Consider the following 17,525-nt stretch of genomic DNA (forward strand, 5'->3'; position numbering starts at 1 on the left):
ATCCGTATTTACAGCTATGTCACTTAATCCTTTCTGAAAAGTCAAGTACAATAAAGAGAACTCTGCTATCATTAATATAGGGTACACTTCATAAAGCTTTTAGCCTTTTTTTTTTTTAAACTCATTACCAATCAGTTTGTAAAAATAATCAATGGCTGAAATACAAGGTCTACATAGTGAACTTCATCCATAAATTGTGAAATGAAGCTTTGTAAGTATAAGAAAAAAGACACTACTGATTTTGAACATTTGTATATACTCCTGTAGCCCACTAATTCATAATTTCTCATTTTCTTAATGTAGGTGATGTATAAAACTATTTGATAGTATTACAATTATTACATTGCATTATTACAATAATGATATTTTAACTGGTTTGATTGTTGTAATATTTTCATTAAACACTTTTACCAGGTTTGTCATAGTAACATTAAGAGGTGAAAGGTACGAGCAAACACTAACCTTAGATTTCATCTTAATAGCTGCTGAAATTTTCACTTACCCTACTACACAAATACATTCTTGATTTTAATATGCAGAAAAATTGCATAGTTATAGACCTAGTTCCATCTTCAGAAACTTACAGTTAAATGTGTATGCATATATTACTGAAGGACAGAATCAGATTTTCGTTTTTCCTCACTGTCAAAAATATAGCTGATAAACCATGATGTTCTGAAAAAAATGAATGCCTTAAAAGATAGGTGGTGTGATCCTGAGCTTAGATGTTCTCTGAGGAAAGTTTTTGAGGTCAAAAAGAGACATTCCAATTCTCAAATTCTGGAAAGCCACTTTTGTTATAATTAATTAAAATACTTCTATTAAATGTGAAAAACAGTGATCAGTCTAAACAGAAGTAATAACACCTATAGACAACTCTTCTCCACCCTACTGTGTCCTTGCGCAGAGGTCCCTACTTCCAGTCTTGATTTCAGTCATCTTATGAGTTGCAGCATACGATGCCTAATGGTCTCATATCATCAGGGTAGTTCTGTTAGCTTTGAGGCATGCTTTGGTTTGCTCTTTCCCTTTAGCAACTTGTTAAGGTGCTGCAGAAGCTTTATTTTCCCAAATCCAGGTTGGGGTTTCTTCATACTTCTATCTGCCTCAATGCATAGTACAAAATTCTCTCTCCCCTCAAGCTGCTGCACTGGAAAGGAGCATTATTCCCTGCCACAGCCCTTTGTACAGGCTTTCACACAACCCTCCTTGCAAAACAAGGGCACTATTTTTAATAAGCCTAAAAAGTCTTCTAAATAAACCTAAGATATAATCTAAGAATGAAGAAGAAAAATTACATACTGCCCATCACCACCGACCTGAACAGTGAAGACAGTACCACCACCATTCTCTTGTGTCTTTTGGAGACACGGATCATTTCAATGATCTGGCTTCCACAAGCACCCCATAGGCAGCTACACCCCACAACTAAAGGAACAGCGAACAGCCTCATGGGAGAATATTACTCATGTACGTATGCAACCTGTGTTACCCATATACACAACCTGCATGACCACAGTACTGAATTCTGTACAATAAAATGAAGGTTAAATACCTTAAAATACAGTTTTTACAGTAAGAACAACTGAATGTGTTGTGGGCTACCCTGACACTTTGAGTCACCTCCTTGGGGCTTTATGCCATTCAAAGAACTTTTCACCAGGTAGTTGCAACTCTCACAATGCCAAATTTGTTTCTCAGCAACTTAAGTCATCCCTACAAGCTAAAATGGTTCTGGCTAACAGAACCCAATTCTGAAGGATATAGAAAAAAATTGCACAGATCCACTACAGTCTGACGTACGGTGTAGTATTATCTGATTATAGATGCCAAATATATATTTATTTTTTTTTAAATTACCAACATCCAATCATTGAAAATACCATCATGTTTTTCCCTGATAAAACATTATTAAAATTGTGTAGAATGCATCCTACTACTCTGAACAGGAGCTAGTAAACATTTTGTTATACTCTGAGAACACTGTAAAAACAACAAAAACAACAAAAAGAATCCCTCCGGAAGAAATGTCTACACCTTTAAAATTTCTCCCTTTCCTAACTGCCCCAGTTACTGGGCTGATTTTGTCAGCATTATGGCAAACCGGACTGCTCTTGAAATTTTAAAACACTCAATTGTCTTTACATGTTCATCACATGAAGACAAGAAAGCAATGAAATAATTAAAAAATAGCTCATTTCTTAGCAGGACTCTTCATCTTGGAATAAAATGTATGATTTTCTAAACATGAACATTGGCCAAGATTTTACTTTTTTTTTTTCCCCCAAATGAATTAGCATTTTAGTACAACAGTAGTCGAGAAACAGAATTGAAATATGTTCTCTGCCTTAACATTATAACATACAAATTATGTTAATCTTCACATTTTATTTCTTGCCAAAGGTAAAGTAGGCTAGGACTGGTCTCTAGGATACTGCACCAAAATCCTCTTACCAATTACCTACACATGTAGAACTTGCCACATTCAAAGATGAAATGCACAGAGACAACAAGAGCAGTACTGTCTAACAGCCATATGGGTTTATGAGCCTTTAACTACCTCCCATAGCAGCTGGTATACAATTTTACCACAGATTGTTCATAAAACCCTTATAGTTATGTTTCATTACAGACAGTTTCTCAAAGCAGCTACTGGATGTTATTGCACTTGAATAGCAGGTAAGCGTTCTTCCATCCACTAGTGAAACAGTTCAGTGATTCCAGTTTCTTTAGCTTAGGATTTTACAAGCAATTTAACATATGAACATAGCACTTAGTTTGAGAAGATATTAATTCATTCTTTCCTAAAGAAAAAACAAACCCAAGGATTCTTTTCTACTAACTTTGAAATTCCATTATGTGCTTTTCCAACTGTTCTGCATTATCTCTATTATTATTAGCTCTAGAGAAGGACTGAAAAGTCTAGACAGCTTGGCTTTGTGGCTTTTTTGTTTGTTTGTTTGTTTTCCTTGTCCCTACATCAGTAAAAAGAAGATTTAGAACACTCTTTCAGAAGTTTTAGCCATTCTGCAATTAAATGACTGTGGAAGCACTTGGATGTTTTAAGGACAAAAAGCAACAATTATGATAATTCAGCCTCAGTTCACCCTCTAATTCTTTTACAAAGTCCAATACACAATTTGAAAGAACATCTCTTAAAAAAACAAAACAAAGAAACACAAAACCCCCACCAACCAAACAATCTTAATATCTGGATTGATTTTATCAAATTCCAGGCCTTACACAGAAGCAATGCCACCCAATCTATTTTTTTTAGCAGAAAGAAATATAGAGATATAGAGGCTGGAGGCTTCCCATTTGGAGCATGCCTAAAGTTAGCCCTAAATTCATAGATTTGCACTGTCTTTATGACAAAGAATCTACACCTCATTTTTGAGGAAACATTTCCAACGATCTATTAAACTCTGTTATTATTATTATACTGTGTCTTATTATAACTGTGATAAAATGACCATAGTATTGTGTGTCTAAAAGTTTTAATTTTCCTGTTTTGCTGTCTACCCACTGGATCTCAGATTAAGCTATCTACCAACATCAGAGTTTGCATAAATTCTGAAAACAGAAGTCCAGAGCATCCTTAATTTCATCCTTTTCTTTTTTTTCTTGGAAGTTTTTAAAAATTAAACCAATTTTAAACAATTAAAAAATGTGTTTTCCAGAGGATAGTTCACTCCAGAGTTTTCTCTGAATACTACTAATTTTTGCCAAGTCGCGGTTCTTAACTGTAAATGGTATTCCAGTAACGCTTTTGCCAAGATTTCAGGAAGTCATTACATCACTGTTCCTCTCTTCTCTATTTGTTCAGATTATCCTTGAAAAGACCATATTATCTCTTCAGTTAGAGCAATGAAAAAGCAGTTTATGGTCAGTTTGTTACCTACAATAACGCTCAACATCGTTCGGTAATTAGTGCTTTCTAATACATACCTATTAATTCTGTAAGTGTGGCACCCATCATTCACTGCTAGGTATATGATGTTGGTTTGCTTATACTAAAGTTTGTGCTATAGAATTCTGAAGGTTACCATTTGAACCTGACAGCTCTGCAACAAAACTTTCTCCTTATTGTTATTTATCATCCAAATGTCAAGGGCTTCTAATTTCCTTCCAGGATTGTCACATTCATTTAGTAATTGGTAAGAAATCTACAATACTGTTCCAATATTCAAGTATTAATAGACTATCACTTAGGAGCTGCCCAACATCATCCTCAGAGATAATTAATTTACATTTTTTTAAAGAAAAAACAAATTGGCTTACAGTTCTTGAAGCAGCACTTAGCATTTAGCTAATTACAGAACTGTAGCAGTTCTCCCTTACATCTGGCAAATGTGAAAGCATTTCTTTGCTTCCTTTCTCTATTTTTAAGCATTAGTTTTCACATCATGGACAAGATGATATAATGGCACTCTCCCACCAGAAAGGCCCCTGGCCGCTTCTTTTTGCACTCACTTAAAGCCTGGATCATATCTAAGAAGGTGATTGGGAATAGACAGCATGGATTTACCAACTGAAAACTGACAGCCTTCTACAATACTGGCTTGGAGGATGGGGAAGAACCTTTACACACTGTAATAACTTCAGTGACAAACTATTGAAGGATGAGCTACATAAGTGGCCTGAAAGCTAATTGAAATGCTGAGCTAAGGGCATTGTCATCAGTGGTATGAGTCCAGTCGGAGGCCAGTTACTACTGGAGTACCCCAGGGGTCAGTACTGCATCCAGTCTTGTTCAGCTTCTTCATTAATAACCTGAATGGTGAGACAGAGTGCACCTCCAGCAAGCTTACAGATTATAAAAAATCAGAAGGAGCAGCTGATATAGCAGGTAAGCGTGCAGTCATTCAGAAGAACCATAGAGGGCTGGAGAAACAGGCCAAAAAGAATCTCATTAAGATCAACAAAGGGAAGTGCAAAGTCCTGCCCCCGAGCAGGAACTGCCCCAAGCACCAGCATATGCTTGGTACTAACCAGCTGGAAAGTGGCTTTGCAGAAAGGGACCTGATAGTCTGGGTGGACAGTAAGTTGACCATGAACCAACCAGTAATGCACCCTCCTTGTGGCAAAGGCAGCTAGTGAAATCCTGGGCTGCATTAGGAAAAGCATTGCCAGAAGGTTGAGGGAGGTGATTCGTCCCCTGTTAGCGCTGCAGAGACCACACCTGGATTATTATGTCCAGTTCTGGGTTGCACAGTACAAGACAGACATGGACATACTAGACTGAGTCCAGCAAAGGACTGAATGATCAAAGCCTCTGACATGAGAAGAGCTGAGATACGGGACTGTTTAGCCTGGAGAAGAGATGTGTACAAATATCTGACGGGTGGGGAGTAAAGACAACTGAGCCACAGAATTCTCAGTCATATCCACTGAAAGGACAAGACACAATGGACACAAATTGAAACTGATAACCTTTGTCATTGTGAGGGTGGTCAAAGACTGGTACAGGTTTCCCGGTGGGGTTGTGATGTTTCCATTTGTGAAGATACTCAGAAACCTAACTGCAGCAGGTCCTGAGGAATCTGTTCTAGCTGACTTTGCTTTCAGTACCTCTGCTTCAAATCAAGAGTCTTCTCTGAAGTTGTGCATGCTACTGTGTTACTGCTTTTACTACAAAGATCTCTTAGAAGACAGATGACTTTCAAGAAGAAACTCTGAAGAAAGAGTTAATCAATATGACACATTTTTCACCTAGTTAAACATAAAAATATACATGCTCAAAAAGCACACTAAAAGAAAATAAATCTCTACTTTGATACCTTCCTTTTGGTGGTGGTTTTGTGTGACTGAACTTTTCATGTGGCAGTCTAAAATCTCTGTAAAGAAGTTTAGATAAATGATTTAATTTGAATATTTTTCCTGTTTCTACTTATTAATTATGGCTTGGTTTAAGCCACCATGTAAAAATGACAAGAATTTGTATTGTTCCTAATTTCCTTCTGAGGTTGGCAAATTCAGTTTCCCTTGCGTGTATTACATTTACATTATATTTAAACAGAACCATTTTTGGCATTTGATTTCTGTAAGACTGACATCTTTCTGTGGCTCATACAAAGCACTTGCCAAGTTCCACCTTGTCAGCCACTGAAGTCTTATTTCCTGCTCTTGAGAAAAACTCTCCTTTTACATATAACACATAACACAAGGTAATATAAGAAAGCGAGACACTGAACTGTGATTAAAGCTATGTGTGTGCAAGTGTGTGTGTGTCAGATAATAAGCCATTAATTCAGCACAGATGTGCCCAAATATTAATTGAAGAGTCTGTGCAATTAGCAAGATACCTATGATTATACTAGAGAGGTTATCCTTTAGTGCACTACAATAAGAGAGTTGAAACTCCATATGTTTTGGGGCTATACTTTCTCTCAAGGTTTCCAAGCTGTAACAACAAAATATAGAAGACATTATTTTGGTATATTCTGGGTTATGAAAACAGAAAAAAAAATGAAAACCAAGAAAAGCACACATCAACCATGGGGAAAGATAAACTCATAGGAAAAAAAAAAAGTTTTCTTACTCTGCAAGACTCTTTATTGTAATCAATCTAATAAACAGATACTATATAAACTTACTACAGCTAAATCATACTGACAGTGGAGATTTTTTTTTAAGCAAATATGGAAATGTAATGGTTATACCTAGTAAGAAGTATGTTAATTAAAAAAAAAACAACTTTCTTTAGCATATAATGTTAAGGTAAGACCCAGAATTCTTTTGAAGGAAGAAATTCAGGCTTCTTTGATAACTCAAAGGGCAGCTTTTCAGGGTTTATTCATTGAGATGTTCAAAACCAAACACTACTCAAGGAAAATTCCGTTTATTGAAGACACATACACGTAGCAATTACTCTAAGCTATACGACTTCTTTGTAGCAAAGTGAATATAGGCTAAAGAAAAGTTCTAAATCAATATATGTAAAAACAGAACCAGAATTAAATTCCCTCTGACACAAATATAAATATTGAGGAAACTTTAACACATGAAGAATTTTAAACTATTTTGATGCAAAAAATATGTTTAAAAAACATGCTCAAAAATCTTAGAATTGTAATCAGATCATAACAAAAATCAGAACTACATCACAGCATAAAATATATGTAAGAATAAATAATAGAGCATCTGAAGTTATTCTAACCTAATACCATTGCTGCTTCTGCATCATATTGCAATCGGAAAGAATCATATCACTCAAGCTAAAGGTCTTTCTAGACTACTAACTATAAGGAAAGCAGCATGCATCACAGGCTGTGCAGCTTTGGAGTATGCTTTTCCTGTTCAGAGGCAGTAAAAAATTCTCAAATCAAACACATCACCCGAGATTGCCAATTTTGAAACAAATTCTGGCCAAGAAACAAATTATCATGTTAAATTCCTGTATGCATGTTCAGTCCTATAATTGCATTTGTTACTGTCCTTGACAGACTGAAAAAAATAAATAAAATATAGATCATACTAATAAAAACAGCTATAGCCAACAGCTTGAAAAGGTCTCCATGGTAAAATAACTCTAGCACTTAGCAGAAAACGGACACATGGAAAAGCATTATACCAGATGGTAATTTAGAGAAAATGTATCTTTTTTTTTTTTTTCTTCGGAATAAACCTGAATTATTTTTAAGAAGACATTTGTTCCATAAAAAATACGAATTATTCTAGTTTGTCAAGTAAAAGCATAGTAAGATTTTTATGTATCGATAGTACAAGTAACTTCCTGAGACCCCATCTACTGGTCCTCTCCTCAGCTGATTACTAAAAACTACTACTCTTTAGACTACCTGAAATGACTACAAAGTGAGAAACGTTACTTTGGTTACATCCCTCCTGCTGCTATTCTTGTTTTCCTGAGCTGATATAACTTGATAGATCTTGCTTATGTTCAGCCCTCATCTTTCTGCACAGCTGATACACAGTCTTTAAGAATATGAGAAAAGGTAAGCATACTAAATAGCAAACACATAAAGAACGAAGAAGTTCTGAAGAAAATATCAGCATGCTCTGACACAACAGAAGGTTCCTTATTTTCCTAATTCCTTTTTTTTAAATTCAGCTAAGACAACCATACTTGAGCAGTATACAATTAACTTCTGAAAAAAACTTTTTTCATGATTGACCAATAAAATACACATTTTTACTATTATTGTATAATTTCTAAGTATCAGAGGACTTTACTAAGGATGTGACTTATTTCTATTTTCATCACAACAGCAAACCTAAGTAAACTAAAATTGTCTGTCCTGCGACTAATGTATTATGAAATATAGCTTCACTTTTGGGAACAGGTGATCAGTGAGCCATTTTTATATTCACAGATCTACTTTCTATAACCTCTAGATAACATGCAAACAGTGCCCTCTGAGTATAACAGATTTGTTTTGTAGTACTGACATCAGCCAAGGATCTTAAACACCAAACAGAAAATACAATGACATTTTCTCAGTTTACAGCTCTAAGAAATCATGTATTTTAAAATTCCTAAAGAAATCACCACACTAGATTTTAAGGTTTACCTACAAAGCATATAACTTGCATCCATGAATTTATAAATTGCAAAGCAAAAAGGACAGAAGACTTTGTAAGAGCTTGTATAAAGTAAGCAGCATTAAAATCTGTAGATAATGGGGTAATGGGGGGGGGGGGGGGGGGGAGGGGGAGGGGAAGTATGTCAGAAACTAAAAACAATGGGAAAGATTAACTGTTATTAGGAAGCCAAACCAAACCATAACTGCAGCATTATAAGTTACTTACCAATAGAGATAGGGTTTATCCTTATCTACATTGATATTGTTTAGTGGATCCATACGAAACCAGGTGTTAAGAGTAAATCCATTTTGATAAGGCCACTTAGCAATAGGAGGCAATGCAATTGCCTGGAGGGGGGGTGGGGTGGGGGGTGGAGAAAAAGGAAACAGCAAGTGAAGAAATGATTTTTTTTAGAAGTATTGTTAAAGGTAATGCCCCTCTAAAATCCTGTCATTCTAGACCTCCAGATCTGCTTTAACTTTCAAATATTAAAGAACAATATATACAAAAGAAACCCCACCTTTCAAATAGTGCTTTTGAATAAATGCATTGGTTTTCCATCTATTTTAAAATACTTCCATTTTAATTACATAAATCCTACCAATAGAAGACATGGAATTAAATTTGTGAACGGGCAATATTAAGAGAAAAAAACAGAAAAGTGACTTCTGCAGAAATTAAACTATAAATTCAGCCTTCAGTAAGTATGCATCTTATCAATAGAGTTAAACATTAAGGTCAAATGAATCCCAAGAAATGGCTGAGAGATTCACTGTTAAAGCTACAGTATAAAATAGGTTGTTTTCTGACATTCAAGAGCACTATCAGTTGGGTTTTTTTCCCATACACACTTAGTAAGGTAAGAGACTGAAAATTTTATCCCCCTACTCAGTTAAACACATTAATAGTAAGGCATGGCCTGGGAAGAAATTTGTTTTTTCATTCATTTTTTTTGTGTGGGCTGACTAATGAAGAGCTTTGAGAGAACTCTATCCCTGGGCAAGACCCTGAATACCTGATCTAACTTTGAAGTTAGGTACTCGTTAGAGAAGAAATCAGACAAGATGAACTTCCCAGGTCACTTACAAAGTAAGTGTTTTCTATAATACCAATAAAAGATGAAATATTTTTTCCCCTCAGTATCAGAACTATACAAAAATTGAAGTAATATAAAAAAATCTAAGAACTTAAATGGTTGTAGTAACTTAGAGATTACTGTAGTAGGCACTACTTACAATAAATTCTTTCTCCCTCCATCAGACAAAATATAGAATATTTCATGCAAAAGTAGTTAAGGAATAAACAGCCTTTAATAGTGCTTCTTGAAATAAGTTGTATGTGAATGCAAACCAGAAGAAAATATTTTTATAAATAAAAATAGCATGTTATTTCTAAGATTATTTAACTGATATTTTTCAGTTTCATTAAGATCATTTTAACTCTTATCACATTTCAAAATAATAAAGACTAGTTAGTTAATCCTTGTACTGATGACATTGGGTTCTTATCAAAGCCATCAGTGATACTGACTGAGCACTGGTACAGGTTGCCCAGAGAGGCTGTGAAGTCTCCATCCTTGAAGATGCTCAAAAGCCATCTGGACACAGTCCTGGGCAGCCTGCTCTAGGTTGCCCTGCTTCAGACTAGGTAAGCTGGCGAGAAGACCTCCAGAGATCCCTTCCAACATCAACCCTTCCATGATTCTGTGATGCTTAGAATGTCGCAGTTGGAAAGTGCTCAGGAGTGCTCAAATTGTGTCCTGTCCAGATTCATAATGAAGACTACAAAGAAACGTAACAAACTCGTTCGTTGCTTAAAATGAGAATGGACATTAGTCTCTGGGCAACAGAGTCAGAATAACCACACTAGGATTCTATGCCAACGTAGCAAGTACAGAGTGGGACTGACTTTTCATTATTTTTATATGCAAGGCAATTGCTGAGAAAGTTTTAAGAGCAGAGAAATAGGTAAGTAAGAATGATGGGGAACTCACAGTAAATTTTAGAATCAGATACAGCAACGTGCTCAGATTATTCTAGCATTTGACTAGACAAAAGTAGTAACACCAATTCTGCTGCTAGCCTGGTTCTAACTGCTCAGTACAAAACATTTCAAGGAACTTTTGGGACATCGCTCCTGCCTCCTGAGAGGGAGTTCCCTGCCTGAAACAGGAAAAGACAGGAACACCTGGGAATACTGCCACCACCACAGGGTGTCTCCTAATGCGGTGACTCCTGTGCTACTTACACAGACTAGCACAGATGTAACAGTACTGGGAAGAGCCTGGGAAAAGCTCTCACCAGCAGATCAGCAGACTGGCTCTATCAGTAGACAAGATCAGTAGACTCTTGGCTTTTTCATACTGCCACTGAAGCCTTGGCTATACGAGGAGAATGCACCCAATTTTAAAGAGGGCCAATCTGATATTTATCGTGCCAAGTAAATATTATGCTGTTTCTCTGTCTGATGTCATTGCTGTGCATCACAGCTGAAAACCTGAACTCAATGCCAGTAAACTAGGTCATATCCAGTCTCTTTCTTCTAATTAAGTGCTTTGTTGTTTGGGTCGCGTTGTAAGTAATTGCCCTTGGTCCACTTGAGAGGATGATTTTTCTCCAGAACTTCACAATGTAATCCAACATGCACTACTCAAGACATGTAAATTTGAAACTGAAATTTCTTGATTTACAGGTGCACAGTCAATGATGTGAAACAAGATCCTAACCTAGGAAAGAGAAATGCCTATTGTGCATTTCAATCCAGAAAATCTTTATGCTCCTGTAATTGATGCACCTCTTTGGACAGAGAGAAATGTTTGGAATTCTTCCCCTGCAGAACTTTTCTTGAAGCTCTGATACAAAATTAAATTTAAGAGAGACATTTCATCAGGGTTTGCCTCTGAAGCCCAGAAATGTCAAAGCAGCATGTGTCATCATAGACATTCATATTCTGCAACAGCTGTCTTGCTGCTGCATGTACTTTTAGGAGAGGTTAACTGTGGTTTTAATTTAGCAGTAGCAAATTAAACTGTGTCTTTCAAAACTCAGTAATTAATCCCTTACACAATCCGCCCTATGCATTTTGCTGACACATCTGTTTGTGCAGCTGAATATCAAACAAGATCAAGGAAGTGATCCAGCCAAAAATAACCCAGGTGAAAAACAGTGATTTTCAGCAAGTTTATTTCCTTAATGCAATCTGCCACACCAACAGCTGTATTCACAAAGAACAGGAGGTGGTGGTTTATGCTTGAATACAACTATCAATGCTATTGAGGAAGTAAAAGCAGAACAGCCCAAGAAAAGCTCCTACCATCCTTCACGCACTGGCATGAAAAGACAGAGATCTCAGGATTACTTCCCCTTAAAAGATTTCAAGTTCTACCATAAGCACATACTATTCCATACCAGAATGGAATCGAACCTCAAATCTGGATTTCTTATTTGTAAGCATTTGTATTTACTGCCTAAATAATCACATTTATAGATCTGTATACAATACTTGAATTTATTCTTGGGCTTTTCTGAACATACATGCAGTGAATGGAAGAGAAAATGTCTATTTGAGAAGGTTCAGAAAGGAATACAATTACATCATCATAAGTTATCTCAAATATTAAAGCCAAAAGAAGACTGCATTTAAATCACTGCCTTCAGGGAAAGGAAACAGCTGATGGATTTCAGACAAAAAGCTATAATAAAGCTTATGACTCAGCTGCCACTGTAAACTGTGATGACATGGACAAGCTCATCCCTGTTTTCTTCCTCAAGCCTCTGGTCTATATAGCATCAATTACGTTACTCAAATAAAATAATGCTGTTCTTTGGAATTTTCAGTTTTCAATTCTATGATAACTTCCCCAGACAAAAATCTCCTAGTTGACATTCCGTCCTTACAAGTGCAGCTTCTCAACACTACAACTACCTTGCAAACTTATGGAAGGCAAGGTCTGCACTACTCAAGCATGTATTTCCCCTCTTGCTTACTTCTCAAGAATTTCTGAAACCAAATGAAAGCAAATGCAAATGAGGAGAAACATATCTGATCCTCAAGTTGTAGTATTTTGGTTGTAAACTTACTGCAGCACTACAGCCTGGGAAGTTGAAAAAGGTATCAGGCCCATGTCTCTGCGGCATCTGATTGAGGACTGATAATAGTTTAACCGCATGTCTTGGCTGTGAAAACAAGGAAATTGCACAAAAGTCAATACAACCATTTTGTACTCTAGGCTACAACAGAAACCGGACGGTTTTCAAACAACACAGCAAATTAAAGTAGTTAGCAAAAGTACTTCATACGTTCAATCAACATGAAAACAAATATTCAAGTTTATATGTCCCAGGAGACAATTTACATTAACTTCAGGCTCTAATGGAATGACAATGCTTTATCTGATCACAGCTTACCCAGATTCCATTTTCTCCTCGAAGCATGCTGAACAAAAGCTTCAACTCTTTGACAGTGATGCTGTAGCTGGCAAGAACCCCCAACATATCAACTAGAAGATCTTCAAAGGAAAATAAAGTTATTCTGAACTCTGAATTTCATTGTTTTGACAAAAAAGCTGAAAAAGTTAATACCTTTAAATGTAGGTGTACTCACAAATTCTAAAAATCAAACTTAGTTGCCTTAAATATTTTACAAAGGATTTCATATTCTTGCTGTTTTAGTTATTTTAGAAATAAATTTACATATGCAGTTTTAGATTTTGCATTACACTTTGAACAAAGTACTTATTAGATTTATGATGAATTAATTCTTCCCATTTTACAACATTCATCATACATGGTGAACTTTCTGCTTGCTCCATTCTGTTACACACTTTTGGAACAAGTGTTTCTTCATTCCTCTGAAGTTAGCATTTTTCAAAAACCTCTGATCTAAAAGATGCTTGACAGTATTTTTTATCTTAAGCACAGTGCATTATACTGAGAATCTGTATGGTTCCCACAGTTTTGCTACAGTGATAATGCTTCCAATTTTTAACAAAATGAAAGGCCAGGGGAAAAAAACCCCAAACAACCCACAAACAAAAACCCTCAAAAAAAAATCATAGTGAGAAAGCAATAATAAGACCACAACTAAAAGAAGTGATCAAAATTGCTCACGAATATATGTAATACAGCTTTCATTAAAACATCTCAAACCCCATAAATTATTAAAGTAGTAGCATTACATAGCCTGCTTTTCAGAGAATATCAGGTTTAAAATTACTGCTAGTGCTTGGATCTTTAATTGTGGGGTGCTGGCCCTCACCTTATAGCCCACACTTTCTTCTGGAATAAAATATACACTACTTAAGAATTACTACTTCCTCTAGTAGGAAGCAAAATAATTTGCTTATCTTCACAGATATGGCATAAGAAATTTAATTCAGAGATCAAGCAGTGAAGCACAGTTTCCAAAACAAAAAGGCTATGACACAATAGAATCAGCATTAGTAAACTTTTTCAATCTGCACAACAATCAGAAAATTCCCCCTGTTAAACTTGTAGAAGAACTGAATAAGTTTATATCTTATTTGCAGGACTACATATTCTCCTTGTTCATTAGTGAAAGGATGACTCTTACAGGTACTGTCAAAGAGTAGTCTTAAAAAGCATCCCTCCTTTTCAAGGACATTTCACGCTGACATGTTGTTTTAAAACAAATTTTCTCTCTGCAAATCCCTGCACATGTGTTTTTGAGTAAAACCATCATATCTATTTAACTTGTTCCACTATGCATCCAACCTCTGGTCCTCAGTAAGAAAAAGGCATGTATGAAGAATGAAATACTTAATTTACAGGACACAGTAAGCTGTTCAGTGAGTGAAAAAGCACGTCAGGAAAAGCAAAAGAAGAACACTGTAATTTGCAGACATTTTCACCATAAGATCTGAATATATTCCTAATGTTCAGGTATAGATTTCCACCCCCCACCCCCCCCTTCTTTAAAGGAAGAGTTTATTTAATCTCCCCTTTAAAATTAGTGCTACATCGTATTTGTGACAGAATTTATTAAGAGAAAGCAAAATAAAACTACAAAAACTAAACCACCTTTTCTTTTATGATGGTGAATTCTATGACTCAGCTCCTCCTCTGGTACCTACAAGCATCTGCCCCCTTAGCTGCACAGCCTCCAGCCTGCAGTGTGAAGCTGGCAGTGATTGCACATATCGTACGTGATTAGAAATTGAGAACAGCAACACGCTGAAAGGCAAATCAGCACAAGCAACCACCAGAACACCAGTCTGGCTGAGAATTTCCCAATTCTTATTTGTAGTTTTAACTTGCTTTTTACATTAAGTTACTTCAAACTTTGCTTCTTTTACATAGAGAAATTGTTGTATAGAAGCAAAGTTCTTAGGTGAAAATCAGAACATCATTAAATAAAATAATCTTCAAACACAGATGACAAAAGGGTAAACTAATACAGTCAAACACAGAAATGATTGGCAGGTTTTTAAAAACACTGAACATGTGCTGCTTTGTCTCATTGTTATAGCCCTGTACTACCCTGTGGCACAGAAAATTTCTTATTTCTACTGAAGACGTTGATAACTCACAGGCATTAGAAAAATGAATAAAACATTGATGGAGAGAAATAAATGTAAGCTCCCTAACAACGTAACTCTGGGTAAAACAGAGACCTGAAGGATTGAAGCCTAGTAGATAACAAATAAAGAGAAAGCAAAGAACTGTGGAAGTCAAAGCACTTAATGCCACTTCAAGCTATTGCTGTAAACACCTCTAAAGAAGGTTTGTTTCTTGTTTCAGTTTAATAAGACTTCAAAAGAACTGTACTCTATTACATAACTTTGTCCATCCTTATTAGAAATCTCATACAAAAGAGTCAGTCCACAGCTGGTTTATAAATCCTAATAATCCACTCATCTATAAATGGACAAAATTCACAAAACATACTACAACTGAATTTTTAAAATGCTTACTTAATTTCTTTGCATTAAATAAGATCTCATATATAACTGTATATAACTGGTATCTATGATCTCATTTCAGAAACAAGATTGTATAAAATAATATTAAGTCCAGAAGGAGAAAACAGGCACTGTTTCTCATTTTTAATGCATTTCTAAAATGCATAGAATGCAACAGGTTTTATTTCTGTTAATGGAACCTCCTGACTAATTTCATACTAAGCAGTTTACATATGATCTATAAATTAAACAGAAACCTTGAAGGAATGCTTTATTATGTCATTTAATAGGAAAAAACCAAGGGTAAAAGATCCTGCCTGTCTCTCAAGTAATAATGAGCACATATTAAAATGAATGGGATGGCATAAGCTTTAGAAGACATATTAAACAGCATTGGAAACCCAGCTTCAGGAAAACTTCCCTTAACCTTTTAATAAGATTGTCATGAAATTTTGAATTTTAACTCTGTAGGTGAAGTAAATTAATTTCTACAGACTGGCAATAGAGAATGTCATCATTTTGCAGTTTTTCTTATGGAACCAGCTGAAAGCGAAACACTTGTTAACAGCCTATTAATGACAGAGCAGCCAAACCCTAACATTTTTGCTTAAAACTAGGAACTGTTTCAGTGCTTAAGAATTCAGTTCCAGCTGTTTTAGAACAATAAGCTACAGTATCACAACAGAACCACAGGCAATAAAATGGGGATCAAGGGAGACATATCTACTCTGTACGAGCTCAGGATACCTTCTCATCCACCGTTCAGACTTTTCTGTAGGTACTACAGCCACACTATCCCAAAGACAAGTTCTAACTGCAAAAGGTTGGGCACATGTTTACTTGCTGTTGTCTTACTTTCATGAAACCAGAGGACAGTGGCTTCAGACTTAAACTGGTCTTGAAAGCTTGCTGTCAGAACATAAAACAAAGGTTATGCCTGTTTCGTCTATTTAAACCTTACCTAGGTCTAATCACAGTGTTTCACAAAGCAACAAGTGAGATGACCTAAAAACAAACTCCACCCTGCCCCACCCCCCCCCCCCCCAAATAAAAAAACAGAAAACCTGTACCCTTTAAAAATTACAAAAGTCAAATGCAAAACATTAGGCTGACAGAGTATTAGCAGCAACTGCTCTGGGAAAAAAAGTGGTAGATAACTCCCTAGGACTAAGCACTAACACAGGTCTTGTTCATAACATCCTCCCTGAATGTTAAAAATAATTTTGCCACAAATGTTCTTTTTTCTTTGGGTTTGGAAAGTTAATAAAAATATTTAGGGCAAATGACATCAGCGTCTGCGTAGCAGATTAGGGAACACAGATACTGCATTCATTGTCTCTGATTTTGTCATCTCAAGTGCCCACCACTGAACTAGTTATTACACGAACAAATTTATTACTTCTGACTTATTACCAGCATTGTTGCCATTTATAAAAGGGTGGTGAGGTGCTTGTGGAAATCAAGGGATAAAAACAAAATGATGAATTTTGTTGCTTCCATGACTTTTCAAATAATTACCAAAACCCTCCACATTCTTGTAAATTTTCAGTTATCAGAGAAAAGACCCTACAAAGCATGACTTTGTTAAATCCCTGCCCATGATATACAGAAAACTATTCAAATCACTTGACACACATTGCAGAGCTAAAGTGTCATCAGAATTCCAATTTTCAGTGTTGATTTTAAATTAACAATGTGCTCTCTTTGTCCATGTAAGTATATGGAAGAGTAAGCATACTGATGCTTCTTCTGCAGGTCTTTTCCTGAAGTACTGTGTGACCACTCTCAGAAAAAAGATTAATGGGGCAGAGGCTCCATTAATTTTTTTATGAATGAACTATCCCTGTCTTATATTAATGGTTGTAAATTTAGACTGATTTTTCAGTTTCCAAAAGCTCCTAGAAGCCAGATCCTATACACTTTATTTCTGACTTCTACAATTAGCTAAGCATTTTTAAATATTTCTCTCTAATAGGGACATAATTACAGTAACATATACCACATACAGAAGTACTATTTAGGGGAGTTCAAACTGGAAAAACTTTATTGGTATGATTACTGA

General features: G+C 35.8%; 1 protein-coding gene across 6 annotated transcripts in view; it reads right to left on the bottom strand.

Annotated features, from left to right (window-relative positions):
• NBEA (neurobeachin) overlaps positions 1–17,525 on the bottom strand; it is a 506,742-nt gene that overhangs the window by 392,877 nt on the left and 96,340 nt on the right. For all 6 annotated transcript variants that reach the window (XM_040584007.1, XM_040584004.1, XM_040584003.1 and 3 more), the window contains exons 3-5: positions 12,951–13,051; positions 12,624–12,719; positions 8,770–8,891 (exon numbers count right to left, since the gene is read on the bottom strand). In XM_040584007.1, coding sequence (XP_040439941.1) covers positions 8,770–8,891; positions 12,624–12,719; positions 12,951–13,051 — 319 coding nt within the window. The remainder of the gene's footprint in view (positions 1–8,769; positions 8,892–12,623; positions 12,720–12,950; positions 13,052–17,525) is intronic.

This window comes from Falco naumanni, chromosome 2 (assembly GCF_017639655.2).
Source record: "Falco naumanni isolate bFalNau1 chromosome 2, bFalNau1.pat, whole genome shotgun sequence".
NCBI lineage: Eukaryota > Metazoa > Chordata > Aves > Falconiformes > Falconidae > Falco > Falco naumanni.